This window comes from Phacochoerus africanus, chromosome 2 (genome assembly GCF_016906955.1).
Source record: "Phacochoerus africanus isolate WHEZ1 chromosome 2, ROS_Pafr_v1, whole genome shotgun sequence".
NCBI classification, from domain to species: Eukaryota; Metazoa; Chordata; class Mammalia; order Artiodactyla; family Suidae; genus Phacochoerus; species Phacochoerus africanus.
In genome coordinates this window covers 276,009,295-276,023,378 of record NC_062545.1, presented here as the reverse complement: position 1 = coordinate 276,023,378, position 14,084 = coordinate 276,009,295, and the positions used below count along the sequence as shown (strand labels likewise).

Here is a 14,084-nt window from a genome sequence, read left to right as displayed (position 1 = left end):
TTCCTGCTGCTCCTCGGGGGCCTCGCTCTGCTCAGAGTCCCTTCCACACTCCCCGGAAGTGTGTGACCACCTCACCTAGGAGATCGTGTGTGTGTGTGTGTGACACTGCGTGTAGTTTTGTCCATGAGATTGTAATCATTTGGATATTTTACATTTGTTTTCTCATGCCTGAAGATAGACTGGAAAATCTGAGCCAGATAGGTCAAGTTTCAGAGTGTCTTTTACACGTTAGGATGTGTCTGTATTGGACCGATGCTCTCTCCCTGCACCAGGGACCTGACTGACCCTGGTACCCAAGGACATTTGTCTAAGACAAGGAGAGGAATCGCCACAGGGTCTGTGACCGTCTGGACCTGGGACTGTGCAGAGCTCTTTGCACGCCTGGTCCGCCTTGGTCCTCTCAGCCACCCCGCTCTCTGGATGAGGAGACCCAGGCTCAGGTGAAGGGGCGTCCGCAGGCACACTCATCGTCGCCCCCCGCCCCGTGTGAGCGGAGGATCAGGTGCAGCACTCGCGAGCCACGGTTCACCGCGCGCCGCTGTCCGTGTTGAGCCAAGACAGGGCTGAGAGGCGTCTTAAATTGGGGAACATGAGCCACTGTCATAGACGTGAAACCGGGCCGGGAAGCGGTACCCCCGGCCGAGCTCCCCATGAATGAGGGCAGAGGCGAAGGACTCGCCGGAGCAGCGCGTTCTTTGCAGCGTCTTTCGTTCTGAACCGGCTCCGCCGCCCCAGGCCGCGGACCGCCCGTTGCTGGGAGTTGGTTGTCAAGGGAGCGGACCGGAACCGAGCCACGGGTTGGTCTTGGCGCTCTTGCTGCCCTCCTTGCCCTCGTGCAGAACCTCACTGGGGTTTGGGGTTTTTCCAGGCGTTCCCGCAGCTGTGGGATGACAGGCCCAGGGCAGCTCTCGGGGTAGCTAAGCAGGGCCTGGGGCACAGGCTGAGCGGGGGGGGGGTGCTGCCCCCTGGTCGAGAGCGTGGCCTCGGCCCGTTCCTGACCTCAGCAGCTCGGTGCTGACCCTTGCTAAGGCTCAGTCTCTCCCTGGGTCAAAGTGAGCTCGTGCTCTTCTTGGAAGGACATCGGAGGGTTGACTATCTCGAAGTCCCAGCACAGGTCCTGGAGGTTCTTGTTGTTGCTGTCGTCGCCCCATCCGTTGGTAGCAGATGTGAAATTAAAGCCCAGAGTGACTGGCAGGGGATCCAGTGCCTTTTTTTTTTTTTTTTTTGGCTGTTTCACACAAAGTGGGAAAAGGCATGTCTGCCTGCTCTCCAGAAATGAGCAAGCAGTGAAGCTACAAGATGAGATGGTAGAGGCTCGAGCAGCTCTCGGCTTTACCTTCGACTGCCTCTGGCGTCAGGATGCACCCCTGAGCAGAGACCAGCTTCCCCCGTGGCCCCCACACATTTCCGGGCACTCGTTGGACGGGAGCAGGGGCCCCCTGAAGGCTGTTCCCCCAGAGCAGGAGCAGGGCACCTGTGGCTCCCTCTGCTCTTTCGGGGACAAGCCAGAGCTGCTTTTTAAACGTCCGCTCCTCCGTGATCAGGCAGCCCCAGCTCTCTCTGGAAGGAGCCTCTCCCTCGGCCCGAGCTCGAAGTCTGGCTGGGGCTTGCCGAGCGTCCGTGAGGCCCTGGGGAAGAGCTGGGGCCCAGAGTCAGACAGGCTTGGCTTCGAGCCCTTGCTGCACAGCTGCTCCTTCTGCGGCCTCGGGCAGCTTCGCTCCTCCCCAGGCTCAGTTTTCCGTCTGTAGAGTGAGCTCAGCGCGGACGCCCATCCTGGACGGTGGCCGTGAATTTCAGGCCAAATTTCCGGAATTTCAGGTCGGGTGAGTCCTCCTCGGCCCTGAGCGGCTGCTGCCCCAGGGACAGGCATGAAGAGGGGGTTTTGGAATCTTTAAGGTTTGGGGGTCTTTGTTGTTTTGTTTTTGGGTTTTTTTTTTGTTGTTGTTATTATTTCTTTGTTTTTATGAGCTTGTATGTTCTCTTTTTATTGGCGCGTAGTTGACTTACAGTGTGGTGTCAGCTTCTGCTGTACCGCATAGTGACCCAGTCATGCACGTATTGACGTTGTTTTCCTCACGCCTCTTCCACCGCGGTCTGTCCCAAGAGACTGGGTAGAGTCCCACGCTGTACAGTAGGACCTCCCCATGCTCCCCTCCCCTCGTTGTCATTGTTTTTGATCTTTGTTTTCAAAAAGAAAAATTGCTGGAGTTCCCATCGTGGCGCAGTGGTTAACAAATCCGACTAGGAACCATGAGGTTGCGGGTTCGATCGCTGGCCTTGCTCAGCGGGTTAAGGATCTGGCGTTGCCGGGAGCTGCGGTGTATGTTGCAGACTCGGCTCAGATCCCGCGTTGCTGTGGCTGTGGCTGTGGCGTAGGCCGGCGGCTACAGCTCCGATTGGACCCCTAGCCTGGGAACCTCCATATGCCGCGGGAGCGGCCCTAGGAAAAGCAGAAAGACAAAAAGACAAAAAAAAAGAAAAATTGCTAAATAAGGCTGGGCTTTCACCGACACCAAAATAACTAGTTAACTTAGGAAACTCAGTGAATCATACCAGGTTCTGGATGTTAGGCCCGTAAACAGCACTTGTCTGACCAACTTTAACTTTGACTCAGAGGACAAAGAAACCCTGGAGTAAATTGACTACATTACCAGTTATCGTGTAGACATGCAGCCCCAGGGGCTGTATGATGTGCATGGCCTGCGTGAACAGTAAAGAGAATAAACTAAATGCTGGAGGCAAGAATTAATTGTGCTTTGCGTAAAAATACAGGATGTCTTGGGAGTTCCCTGGCGGTCGAGTTGTTAGGACTTGGTGCTTTCACCACTGCGGCCTGGGTTCAGTGCCTGGCCTGGGGTCTGAGATGCCACATCCAGCCGATGCACACGGTGGTCCCCCCCCCCCCAAAAAAAAGGTTGAAAAAAATACAGTATGTCTTAATTGCTGTCCTGATTGGATGTCCTTAACTGATTGGGCAGTTCTCTAGCCTACGGAGCGGTGCTAGGCAGATGCGTGTGGACCCAGCAGCTGGCCTTCATTCGAAGGGCCTTCTGCACCCAGCCTGGTTGAAGTCCACTGTACATGTCCCTTTGGCACATACATTTTGGGGCTTCTGTGAACAGAAAGCAAGTGAGTGAAGCATCTGTAAAATGTATATTTCATATTTAGGTATATAAAATATATATAGCTACGTCTGGGTGTGTGAGTGTTCACCCACCTACAAAGAGAATAAATTTGATCTTTCAGCTTCACCGGGAAGCGCTCAGAAGATTCTGGGGACCGCGGGGATAAAGCTCAGCTTGGCGATAGAGTGATTAAAACAAAATCCTTCCATTTAGTTTAAAAATACCTTAGAAGTTGGTGATATCAAGACACACATTTCAAAAAGAAGAAGAAAAAAAAAAAAGCCACCCTCCCCCACCACTGCTACCACAGAAAACTTTTTACAACAAAAATAATCCAGCCTCGCTATCTTAAACCCATCTCTTGCCTCTTGATAGGCATGGATTTTCACCTTCACCATATAAACACACACCTAAACATGGACTTCCTAAAAGGTTCTTTTGTCCTATGAACTATGCCTGCAAACTTAGCCTAACCAAAAACTCGCCAGCATCATGAGATACTAAAATAAGATCACTTGGAGTTCCCTGGTGGCTCAGCAGGTTAAGGATCTGGTGTTGCCACTGTTGTGGCTCAGGTTCCATCCCTGCCCAGGGAACTTCTACATACCGCGGGCACGGTCAAAAAATAAATAATGAAAATGAAGAAAAATAAAATTTGACCACCAGCCCCCCGCCTAGTTCTTTTTTGGTTGTACTCTCCAGGACCAGTGGCGCCTCACAGACAGAGGGTGCTGAATGCCTGCAGACCTTTGGCGGAGTCTAAACCGCCCCTGGTCCACTAGTCGCAAGTCCGCTTCATTAGGCGGGACCAAGCACGTCTTTGAGGGGGCAGAGCCGGTCCTGCGGGATGTGCCTGCGCGCTCTGGGGTTTGACCTGCTCTCATTAGGGGAGGCTTTACCTGTCTGGGGCTGAGCTGATGCCGCGTAACCCTGCCCCCTCTGTCTTCAGTGAAAATTTAGACCGTCCTCCCCAGAAGACAACTGAAAAACACCTCCTTCGTTCTCAGGAGCAGCAATTTTAAAATGAAGTATTTCTGGAAGTGGCGGGTGGGGGGTGCGGGGCGGGTGAGACCCGCTCTCTCTCCCCTGAGCATATTATGTTTTCTGTCACTAACTTTTTCTCTTATTTTACCAAAACTGACCTCCTCATTTCAAACATGTGAACCTAGTTTTATCACCTTTTTTCCCTACATATTTCACTTGTATACACACTCACATTATATATGTGTGTGTATATGTAATTTTTCTTTTCTTTTCTTTTTTTTTTTTCCTCTCTTTTTGGTTGGGAAGAAAAGATGCCTCATTTTGAAACCTAAAGGGGGGAATAAGAAAAGCCCTTTGTAATATATTGCCATATTATCACTAAATCCCCTGACAGTTGTGACACAGAAGCAAGTCACCTGTCACTTAAGCTTGAGGTCTCTTTAATTTTCTCCTGGAATTCGCACCAGGCTGTCTTTAATTTGAGGCCTTTATTGGAATTCTGAAACCTCTCTGCCTCCCTGGCTCTCAGATCTATTCTGAGAGCTGTTACAGAATGTATACAATAACCAACAGAGGGATTCGAGAGGGCTGGAGCTCTGTTTATTTAACACTCTAGAGGGATTTTTGTGCTTATTCGGTCCTGGCTGCCCGGCTTTCAATATCGCTTTGACAACCATTCTGCCCTTCTCATTAATTTTAAACAGTTAAAACACAGGAAAAAGAGGAAAAAGTTTTCATTATTAAAGTGCTTTACTTTTTAATAACAGAGGATTCTGTCCGCCAGGGGAAAAGGGCATCCTTGCTAATTTCACATTCATATTAAAAAAAAGAAACGCAGGGAAGGTGACAGTCACGCTGCTGAGGTGGCTTAACGAAAGGAGGGCAGCAAAAAAAAAAAAAAAAAGTTTGCATTTCACATCAGTTAAGAGGCTAAAAAAAAAAAAATCCTTGTTAATGACAACAGCAAATGTCCACTTTGGTAACACAACTCCTGAGTGACTCTTCTCTTGACATTTGAGTGGATAAGACCCTTAGGGGACCATGTACTCTGAAACCCGCCAGACTGTCGTCAGCCAAACAGGTAGCAGGAGTGGTCTGACTCAACTAAAAACATTTTCAGGTTGTTAAGTCTCTATTAACACAGAGGCGACAAGAGCCCCGAAGAAGGAGGCTTTCTTCTGTTGGCTTTGTTCTTCTTCCGGCAGCTTGAGACGTGAAAGAGGCTCGGTGTCTGGGCTTAGGCTTGGTCAGCCAGGCCTAGGCGCATACACGCTGCCCTCCACGGGAGTGAGAAGAAGCCTGAACCGGGTTTTGCCCGGTGACGTGTGGGATCCATTGGGGGCCAGGCATAGAGCTTAATTCGCATGGTTCCCAGAATCAGCATCTTCTGGAGGCACATTAGCCACGCGGGTCCTTCTGGATCTCAGTTCCACCGTCCGTCGAAAGAAAGCATTCGTGTTAAGACACGGGAAACAAAAGCCCCTTGTTTTTCGGAGAAAGGAAATCTTTTCTCTGGAGTTGCGAAAGGATGAAAAGAGGTTTTTATTTGATGAACGTTTTCCACCCATGGGTCTTTGAGTACGCATAGGTGTTAACTTCCTCCAGAGAGACTGCTGGCTGCAGAGATCCCAGGCCGCCTCCCCTGAATGTGGCCTGCGGGACCGCCCGCTCCTCGTGGGTTCCCGGGAACTCAGCACAGAGGTCTAGGTTGCAGGAGTGGGTCTGGAACCCCGAGAGCCTGTGCCTCCTAGGAGAGAGGACGCGTGCCCTGCAATTCGGGGCCAGGCTGCATCGTGGGCAGGTCGCCATGTGTTGCTCTTAAACGGGAGGGGCTGGTGTCCCGTGGCCGGCGAGCATGAGGCAGGGGAGGAGCGTGAAGGCCTGAGTGGGGCCCACCAGACGCCTGTGAAAACTGCCTACGTTTAGAGGGGTTTTAAATGCCGGGATTGGACTGGGGGCCTTCCACAGTGCCTCCCACGGCCTCATTTTGAACATGAGTGGTGAGAGGCCCGGAGGAAAGGCCAGCAAACAAGTAAATAAATAAGAGACACACACAGAGCCGTGCTCCCCTCTGCTCTGCTCGACGCGAACGTCTTTTTTCCCTGGTAATATTGAAAGGATTACCCCTGTTGGCCCCTCGGTGGTTACTGTGTGATTTTACTGTTATTAAATCTATTATAAACCGCTTCATTCTTCCTGGCTCTGACGGTCTCTCCTTTAATCCTTCCGTCACCCTCCCAGAAATGCCGCGCCGCGGGCCCCCAGGAAATCCGCGAGCGAGCCACGGTCTTGCAGACGGTCTTTGAAGATTACGTGCACTCCAGCGAGAGGACGGTCTCCTGGGCTAAGAAAGGTCGGTGGATTTCCTGGGTGGCTGAGGACGGACGGCCCCGAGGGACATGGTCCCCGCTGCCACCCGCTCGCCCCAGACGGGTCGAGGGGCCCGCCGGGCGTCTCCGCTCGCCCGCAGAAGCCTGCCGTTCCCCTAAGTCTGCAGGGTTTGGAAGCAGGCACGGCAGGCTTTCAAGTGATATTAAATGTTAATTTCACCCTTCCCCGCGCTTTGCACACGTGAGGCTCTGTCTTGGCTTTACATCAGGACGAGAGCTCTGACCCAGCAACTGGGGTCTCGGGGACCCGTTTTTCTCTTTTGAAAACTGGAGCGAAGAGGTGTGGCATGTCAGGAGAAATAGTTGCAGAGATGGAAATGAGAGATGACGGGAAGGGCTGGGAATAGCACACCCCCGCAGCTCCTGTTGGAAGGCACAGGACCCACGAGGGGAAGAGGGCCGCAGCCAGGCCACAGCCCGGGAGCCCATTCCTGGCAAGTTTACAGGAGCCTTAGGTACCGATTCCACATCCAGCCCCTTTAGAGTCTAGATACAGCGGCTCCTGGGACCATCAGGCCTTAGGTGTGGACTCAGCAGAGCACGGGGAAAAGGCGCCTAGAACAGCTGGTGTCCTTCGTGGTGGAAGGCGTGTGTCTTGGCCCGTGACTGTCCCGTGAGTGCCAGTGGGACCCGCGCCATGTCAGGGCAGCCGTGGTTCTTTTGATCGTTACGTGCTGTCTTGAGAGGAACGTCAGGGCCGGCCACCCATAGGTGAACCCCACAGCATCCTTTCTTTTTTTCTTTTTGTGCATCGAAACGTCTTTTAGAAACAGTCCATTAACAAATACTTATTGAGTTGGGTGCTGTCCCAGGTGTTCGGGACACACCAGGGATCAGAGCAGACTGAAGTCATCGCCTTGCTAACGTTCCAGTGGGGCGAGCCGACAGTGTAACACACCTCGTAAGTTATACACGAGATAGTCTAGTGGAAGCCGAGGGGATGAAGAGCACAGAGCAGGTGAGGGGCAGAGGGCAGAGAGCCCTGTCGTGAAGGTTGCCCAAGGAGGGGCCCGCCCCTTGGTCTGACCAGGGGGGCATCTAGGCGGGTGGTGGGGACAGAATGCCCGGGAACTGGGAACTCCCGGCCTTGTGGCTGGGAGCAGGGGAGGGGCAGGGCTTGGAGGCCGCCCAGGAACCCGGGTGCCCTGAGAAAGGGGAGCCGTCAGAGGGAGATGTGGTCAGCCGGTCTGAAGCCGTCACCTGCTGCGTGCGAGAAGAGACGCTGGGGACAAGGGCCAAGGCCCAGAGACTGGTTATGCGGCAGTTTTGGTCACCGGGAAATAGGCGACAGAAGAGCAGCTCCTTGCAGGTGCCGGCTGCGTACCGCAGCCATGTGCAGGGCGTCCTTGGTTGTCGCTGTGACGCCAGGCAGCCCAGAACTTCACGAGGTGAAGTCCCTGTAATTGCCCCCTGGCGGGTGACGAATGCTGGGCGTGTCCTCTTGCTGTTGCAGCCTGTCCCCAGAGGGAATGCAGCCACTCCTAGGGCTTCCTGAGCACCCGCCTTTGGAGAAGTGCTGGAACATTCTATCAAGAGGAACAGAACGTTTGTCTCGCTCGGCTTAACTGCCGAGCTTGGTCATTTGTTGCAAGTTAGGCAAACTCAGTTGGCTGCGCGATGCATGCCTCAGGGTTCACTGCGGCATTTCAGGGTTAATGACAGTTGCAACAAAGAGAAAGGAATCAAAGCCACAGCTTCGTGCTGGTGTTGGCGTTGGGGGTGCCATGGGTATGCCAGCGAGACCAGGACCATCTCAGCGTGTCTGGGTCATCAGCAGAAACGCTCCGGTGAATAACCCTTAGAGAGGGTGGCTCTGTTTTCTCTCATCTCCTTAAGGAGAGTTTTTACCCTCTTGCGTTTGAATCTGCATATGCACATTCCCCACTAGGACTTGCCACCCTTTTATTCCATTCCAGAACCCACCTCATGAGTAATTAACAAAAAAGCAGCTGGGTTTTGCCTTTATGGGCCAAGCATGCCTTTCCTCTTGCATCTTCAGACCCCGTCATTGCCAGCAGCCAGCGTTTCACTGTTGTCACTTTCTGGAGGCAGTTCCCCCCTTTCTCCTCTCATGTCCCCGATCTTGTAGCTAGAGAGTCAAGTGGTAAGAATTGTCGTGACCTCAGTTCGAACCCCAGGCTCCTCAACCAAAGTCTCGGGAAGTGGAGCCCTTCAGCCGCGCGTCACCACTTGCCCTGTGGTCCGACCACCGCCTCCTGCGGGGCAGGGTCCTGCCGGCTCGGGAGGGACGTGCTCTTCCAAGTCCAGAAGACGCAAACTGCGAAGTCACCTTTCTCCCCGCAGTGTGGTCCCAGGGAGGCGGGCTCCTAGGTGAATGCTTTTGCCGCCTTTGCCACGTCCCTTGGGTGGTCGTGGCTGTTGCTGCGCCCTCTGCGTACAGGCTGCACTGTGCTCAGCTGGGGGCGGGAGCGGGGTGGCGGGTGGCGGCACTTTGCAGGCTGGCTCCTTTCCACCTCCCTCATCCTGGGCATCATCCGTGAGAAGCTACCTTCCTGATCCAATGTCCAAGAATAAATTTGCTTTTATTGCTCAAAAGGACACAGTGTCCTTGGAAGGTGTTTTGAGGTAGATTCCCCTAATTCTGTTGTCCTTCCACCTCTGAAATGGGACTCGGTGACATGTTCTCGCTTGGAGTGGCTGGCGCATCATCTGTCATCCCAAGGAAAACACCAGCTTTCCTTACTTCCCAATTTCCCCCTTGTCTCGGCCCCACAGCCCGTCTTCCTCCTCCTCCTGGCGCAGCCCACACGAGCCCCTCCTGCCCCTTGGAAGGTCCTGCAAACCACTGCCGCTGCGTCGCAGGCCCTGCTTCCCTGAACTGGCCAAAGCTGGGGGTCCACGCAGGCCTGGGAGGACGGCCACCTGCCTCCTTCCCCAGTGAGACAGGCGCCCTGAGGACAAGAGGGCTCTCAAGGCAGACAGGCAGCATGACGGGCTGCCGACCAGGCTCGCCCATCATCTCCATGGAGCCGTCGGGGAGCCCCCACGGCCCCTGGGCCTGAGGCTCTCCAGCCTCGGGCAGCGCAGGGCTGGGCGGGCCTGCTGAGCACAGGCGAGGTGTGAGTGGAGGCCTGGCCGGCATCGGGCAGACGAGGTCCCTCAGGCGTGGCGTGGCTTCGTCTGCTTTTCAGTCTGGGGGGAGTGCCAGCTCGCGGGCGGGGAGCAGGAGCAGGAGGAGGAGAGGCCTGCGTCTCCGGGGGCGCGGTGGTTGTATACCTTCACCTCCGAGGGCCCGAACGTGTGTCGGAGCCCCCCAGACAGCCCAGGCCCCCTGAAGTGTTAAAGATTTTCCTTGAAAAACCCAGTCCCCGGTTATTCAAGGAGGAGGAAGCAGAGATTTAGGAGAGGGGTGCCGAGCGTTGCCCTGGTTATTATTTCTCATCGATTGGGAAAAGGAGTTCACTTTGCTCAGTAAACAGAGCTTTGATGGATTCCCAGGATCCTTCCAGGAGCTGATCTGCTAAAATGACACTTTTTATTACTGTTCATAAACGCCAATCTCCAGGTGCTGCTGGGATATTACGTTTAAGCTGTGGGCAAACTTGCCAGTCCAGTGGCTCAACAGGCGAGGGCGAGAGAGGCTAGTGTTTAGTGCCTGCTTCCCTCAGATGGCGCAGGGCTGGGCTCCGGCTTGGCTGGCAGAGTGGGAGGTAGGGGGGCGGGGACGGGGACGGCCCGAAGTCCCCTCCTGCCCTGTCGGAGTGAGGAGGGCAGACGCTTGACTGGCACTGTTACTCTAAGACACTCGAGGAAAGCCAGGTCTGGAGAGGTGGGTCCTCCAGGGAGCCCCGAATGAGGGTGTGGCCAGGGCAGCGGCCCCCTGGGAACCGGCTCTGGCTTCTCTCCGGCCAGTGCTGCCTCTAGAGCAGGGGGCCTCTTTCTTTAAAATCGGGCTGAAACTTTCACGGTGGCCTGGAAGAACATCGCGGAAGATCATCTCTGAACTACTGCCAGTCTGCAGCGGATGAACGGTCTCATGGGCTGTGTATTTTAGAAACCTAACCATTTTCTCTCTCCTTTTAAAAATTCTGTGCTTGGAGTTCCTGTTGTGGCTCAGAATCCAACTAGCATCCGTGAGGATTCGGCTTTGACCCCTGACCTCGATCAGTGGGTTAAGGATCCAACGTTGCCATGAGCTGGGGTGTAGGCCACAGACACGGCTCGGATCCCAGGTGGCTGTGGCTCTGGCGTAGACCAGCAGCTGCAGCTCCGATTGGACCCCTAGCCTGAGAACCTTTATATGCCACAGGTGTGGCCCCAAAAACTTAGACGCCCCCCAAAAAAATCTGATCTCATTTTCTTTTTTTACTCATTCTTTGGGTGAGAAACACCGTATCAGTCAATCGGTGCTTTAGAATGAATTTGGTTTTAAAACCCCACGAGCAATCGCTGGTGTCAGTGATTTCCCTGGATGGGGCGCTGGGGGTGGGGCTCCCGGCGGAGGCAGCGTTTATAGTAATGATAACGCAGTACTAACAAACAAACACAAGGACAATCATGAGAAAGGCTTGGATCTTGTAACATCGGCACGTATTACCTCTTCAAAAAACATTAAAATTAGGAAAACGTTTTCCCAACATCAACTTCTAATGGTTTCATTTTTCACGAGGAAACGACATGCATCGATCCTGCCTTCGTTTCTTCACTCGTTCTCTCATTCGTTCATTTGTAGAGCAAACACTGGTCAGAGGCCTGATGTGTGCCAGGTTCCATGCCAGCCCCAAGACGGTAGCGAGGGAGAAAGCAGGGCCCTGCCTTCTGGCTGTAACCACAAGCTGCACAGTAAAATTATTTCGGTTTTTTTCAAGTGTATTGGGGACATGGGGCACATGAATTGTGGCTGATAGATACATTGATGGATTGATGGGTTTTTAGGAAAAAGTTGATGAGTGCAGATTCAGGCCGTTTGTGCGTGTGGTTCTGTCCTGGTTGTGTGGCCTTCGTTGTCCCGGCAGGACAGCTGTCAGGCCGGGGCAGCCAAGACCCCGTGCCGACCACCCCACCCCCGCCCCTGTCTTTCAGCCCTGCAGTCCTTCGTCCGCGCCTACGCCACCTACCCCCGCGAGCTGAAGCATATCTTCCACGTGCGATCGCTCCACCTTGGGCACGTGGCTAAGAGCTTTGGGCTAAGAGACGCCCCTAAAAACCTCAGCACCTCGGCTCTAAAGAAGAAGAAGGCACACCTGAGAAGGTAAGAGGAGCGGACGTGGGACCAGGGGTCAGGTGGGCACCGTGAGCTCTGCTGAGATTGGCAGCAGTGAGACGGGGCAGTGGGCTGCTCTGTGCTGGGGAAGCTCCTCAAACTCTGTTTTCTGGTAAATTATCTCCTGTCCCTGCCCTTGTCTCAATATGGTAAGTGCTTGGAACAACAGGAAAAAGACCTAATCGGAATGCCCTCAGGGCACCTGCGGAAGTTCATGGCGTCTCCTGTTGGGCCCCGAGTCACGGGGGTTCTTGGAGCAGCGAGATAGATGTGCCCAGCTGTCTTCACTGCCCACTGGTAGAGTAAGTCAGAGGCTGGCCACGGTTGGACCTTCAGATGGGCTGTGGTCCATCCTGCAAAGCCTCGGGCACTTGGAAAGGTCTGTGGGGTGTCCATGGAGCTGCTGGGGCAGCTGGCTGCCCTCCCAGAGGCTGGTCCTCGGGGGTGGCGGGCCGGCGCCCTGAGGGGCTGGGGGCTGGCTTGGCGCTGCCAGTGCTGAGCGCTCGCGGAGGCCAGCACCGTGGGCTTTCCTCCCTGCCCCCCTGCCCCCAAACGAGGGCATGCGAGGAAGTGCCCAGGGTCCTGGCATGGGCAGCCACACTGAGCAGGGCTGCCAGTTCCAGGAGGTCCCACGGTGATTTCCCTCAACGAGATCAAGTTGTCAGGGGTCTTCTTTCTCTCCAAGGTCAAGGTGTTGTTTTCATGCCAGACCTAGCCGCTTGCTGGGAGCAGAGTATTGGAAACCAGGAGCTGCTTTAACGGCGGCTGGGGGCGGATTACCGTTATTGTGTCCATTATGTGGGGGCGGGAGGGCCCCGAGCACCCTCGAAGGAGCTGGGCAGTTGTCTTATTGCTTAGCCTTCTTTTTGCGTGTTAATTACAGGTGCTGATCTCTGCGGGCCCTGCCGCTGAGCACCTGTAGGCAGTGCCAAGCTGGGTCTGCCAGGCTCGGTCCCCGAGAAGGGCTGATTACATCATCGGCCTGTGGGGGTCCAGTCTCTCGGGTGTGAGGCGGCAGGGAGAAGGCCCGCCAGGTGGCCTGAGGTGCCCGTTGGTCTTGGCGTCAGGAAACTTGGCCTTCCGTTCCAGGGCCAGTCTGCTAGGAGCCTGGGGGCCTCGGACCATGTCGTTGCTTAATTTCTCAGAGCCTCACCTTCCTCAGCTGCAAAAGGGAGAAGGAAATCTGTGTTTTTAGCTGCTTCTCAAGAGTCAGAATTAGGTGGTCATGTGGCAGCGCCTTCCCAGCCACAGAGGGCTGTCCGGGTGACACCCCTTAGGACCAGAGCTAGGGACCAGATGGGGACGATCCCAGAGCAGCCAGCTGGCTCTGCCCAGGGCCCTTACTTGGCTCTTTATAATGGCTAAGGTGTTGCCTCATGCCCATTTTGAAATATTTAAGATGCTTAGTTTTTTTTTTTTTCTTAATATTAATTCCCCTTGTTCCAGGCAGGGCTTTAGTAATTCTGAGACAGGCATCTCTGCACACGCTGCTCTCCGATGCCTGGAGGAGCCTGAGACACTTCCAGCTCTGGTTTCCTGCAGGCAGGTAGGAGGTGCAGAGCTTTGCCTGCCACCACCACTACCGGTCCTGGGCAGGGCTGTGGCCAGGGACCCTCCTCCTAGAGGGAGAAGCCTCGGCCCCGCCCCGGACGTGGGTTCCGGCCTGTGGGTTTGGGGGAGCACAGTAACGGGTTTCGAGGGTACGCCAAAACCTCCTGGTCAGCCCGAAACCTGGCCATCCTGTCACCGTCTCTAAAACGGTGACTCTTGAAGGAGCACGGAATCGAACTGCCGGGTGATTCCCGGTGAGAAACACCTATCTCGTTTATCCTCTTCCCGCCGAGAAAGGCGACCCTGGGATTTCATTCTCAGCAGACCGTCTCCCTCTCGGACTGGGGGTTTCATCAGCAGGTGTCAATCCAGGGCAGCTCTTGAGACGGGGCGTCCCGGCCCTCACCCGGTCGGGAAAGCAGCGGGGAGGCACTGGGAGGGCCTCGGAGCCAGCGTTGTCCTTACCTTGAGGAGCCGCCAGGGAGAGAGCGAGCCGCGCCTCCCGTCTCAGCTGACCCTCGCTGGCAGATGGGCACCAGGACGACTGTAGCCCTGTGAGCGGGGGATTTAACAGGGCTTTATTTAGGGAAGAATGGGCTGATTAGCCGATAAAGAGCATGTAAGATGGCATGGGGCAGCCTTTGATGTCTGGCTGGCGCGGCAGGGAGCCGGGCAGTGAGTGACAGCAGTGTGTCACCGGATTACTCCGCCCGCGACAAGGCCGCTCTCTGTTCTTGCCTTGTCACCGCTCTGTTGCAGCTCCTTTTCCCGTAGTTATGCCCTTCCTTTGAAGGCATTTCTCCCCGCATC

The 14,084-nt window shown here is 54.8% G+C and overlaps 1 protein-coding gene across 7 annotated transcripts in view; it reads left to right on the top strand.

Annotated features, from left to right (window-relative positions):
* Nucleotides 1–14,084, top strand: part of DDX31 (DEAD-box helicase 31) — a 70,949-nt gene that overhangs the window by 43,737 nt on the left and 13,128 nt on the right. For 6 of the 7 annotated variants that reach the window (XR_007133327.1, XM_047768778.1, XM_047768775.1 and 3 more), the window contains 2 exons: nucleotides 6,351–6,462; nucleotides 11,543–11,711. Coding sequence is in view for 6 of the 7 variants with exons in the window: in XM_047768778.1 (XP_047624734.1) it covers nucleotides 6,351–6,462; nucleotides 11,543–11,711 (281 nt within the window). In the remaining variant the exon portion in view is untranslated. The remainder of the gene's footprint in view (nucleotides 1–6,350; nucleotides 6,463–11,542; nucleotides 11,712–14,084) is intronic. The other variant, XM_047768782.1, reaches the window with a different exon arrangement.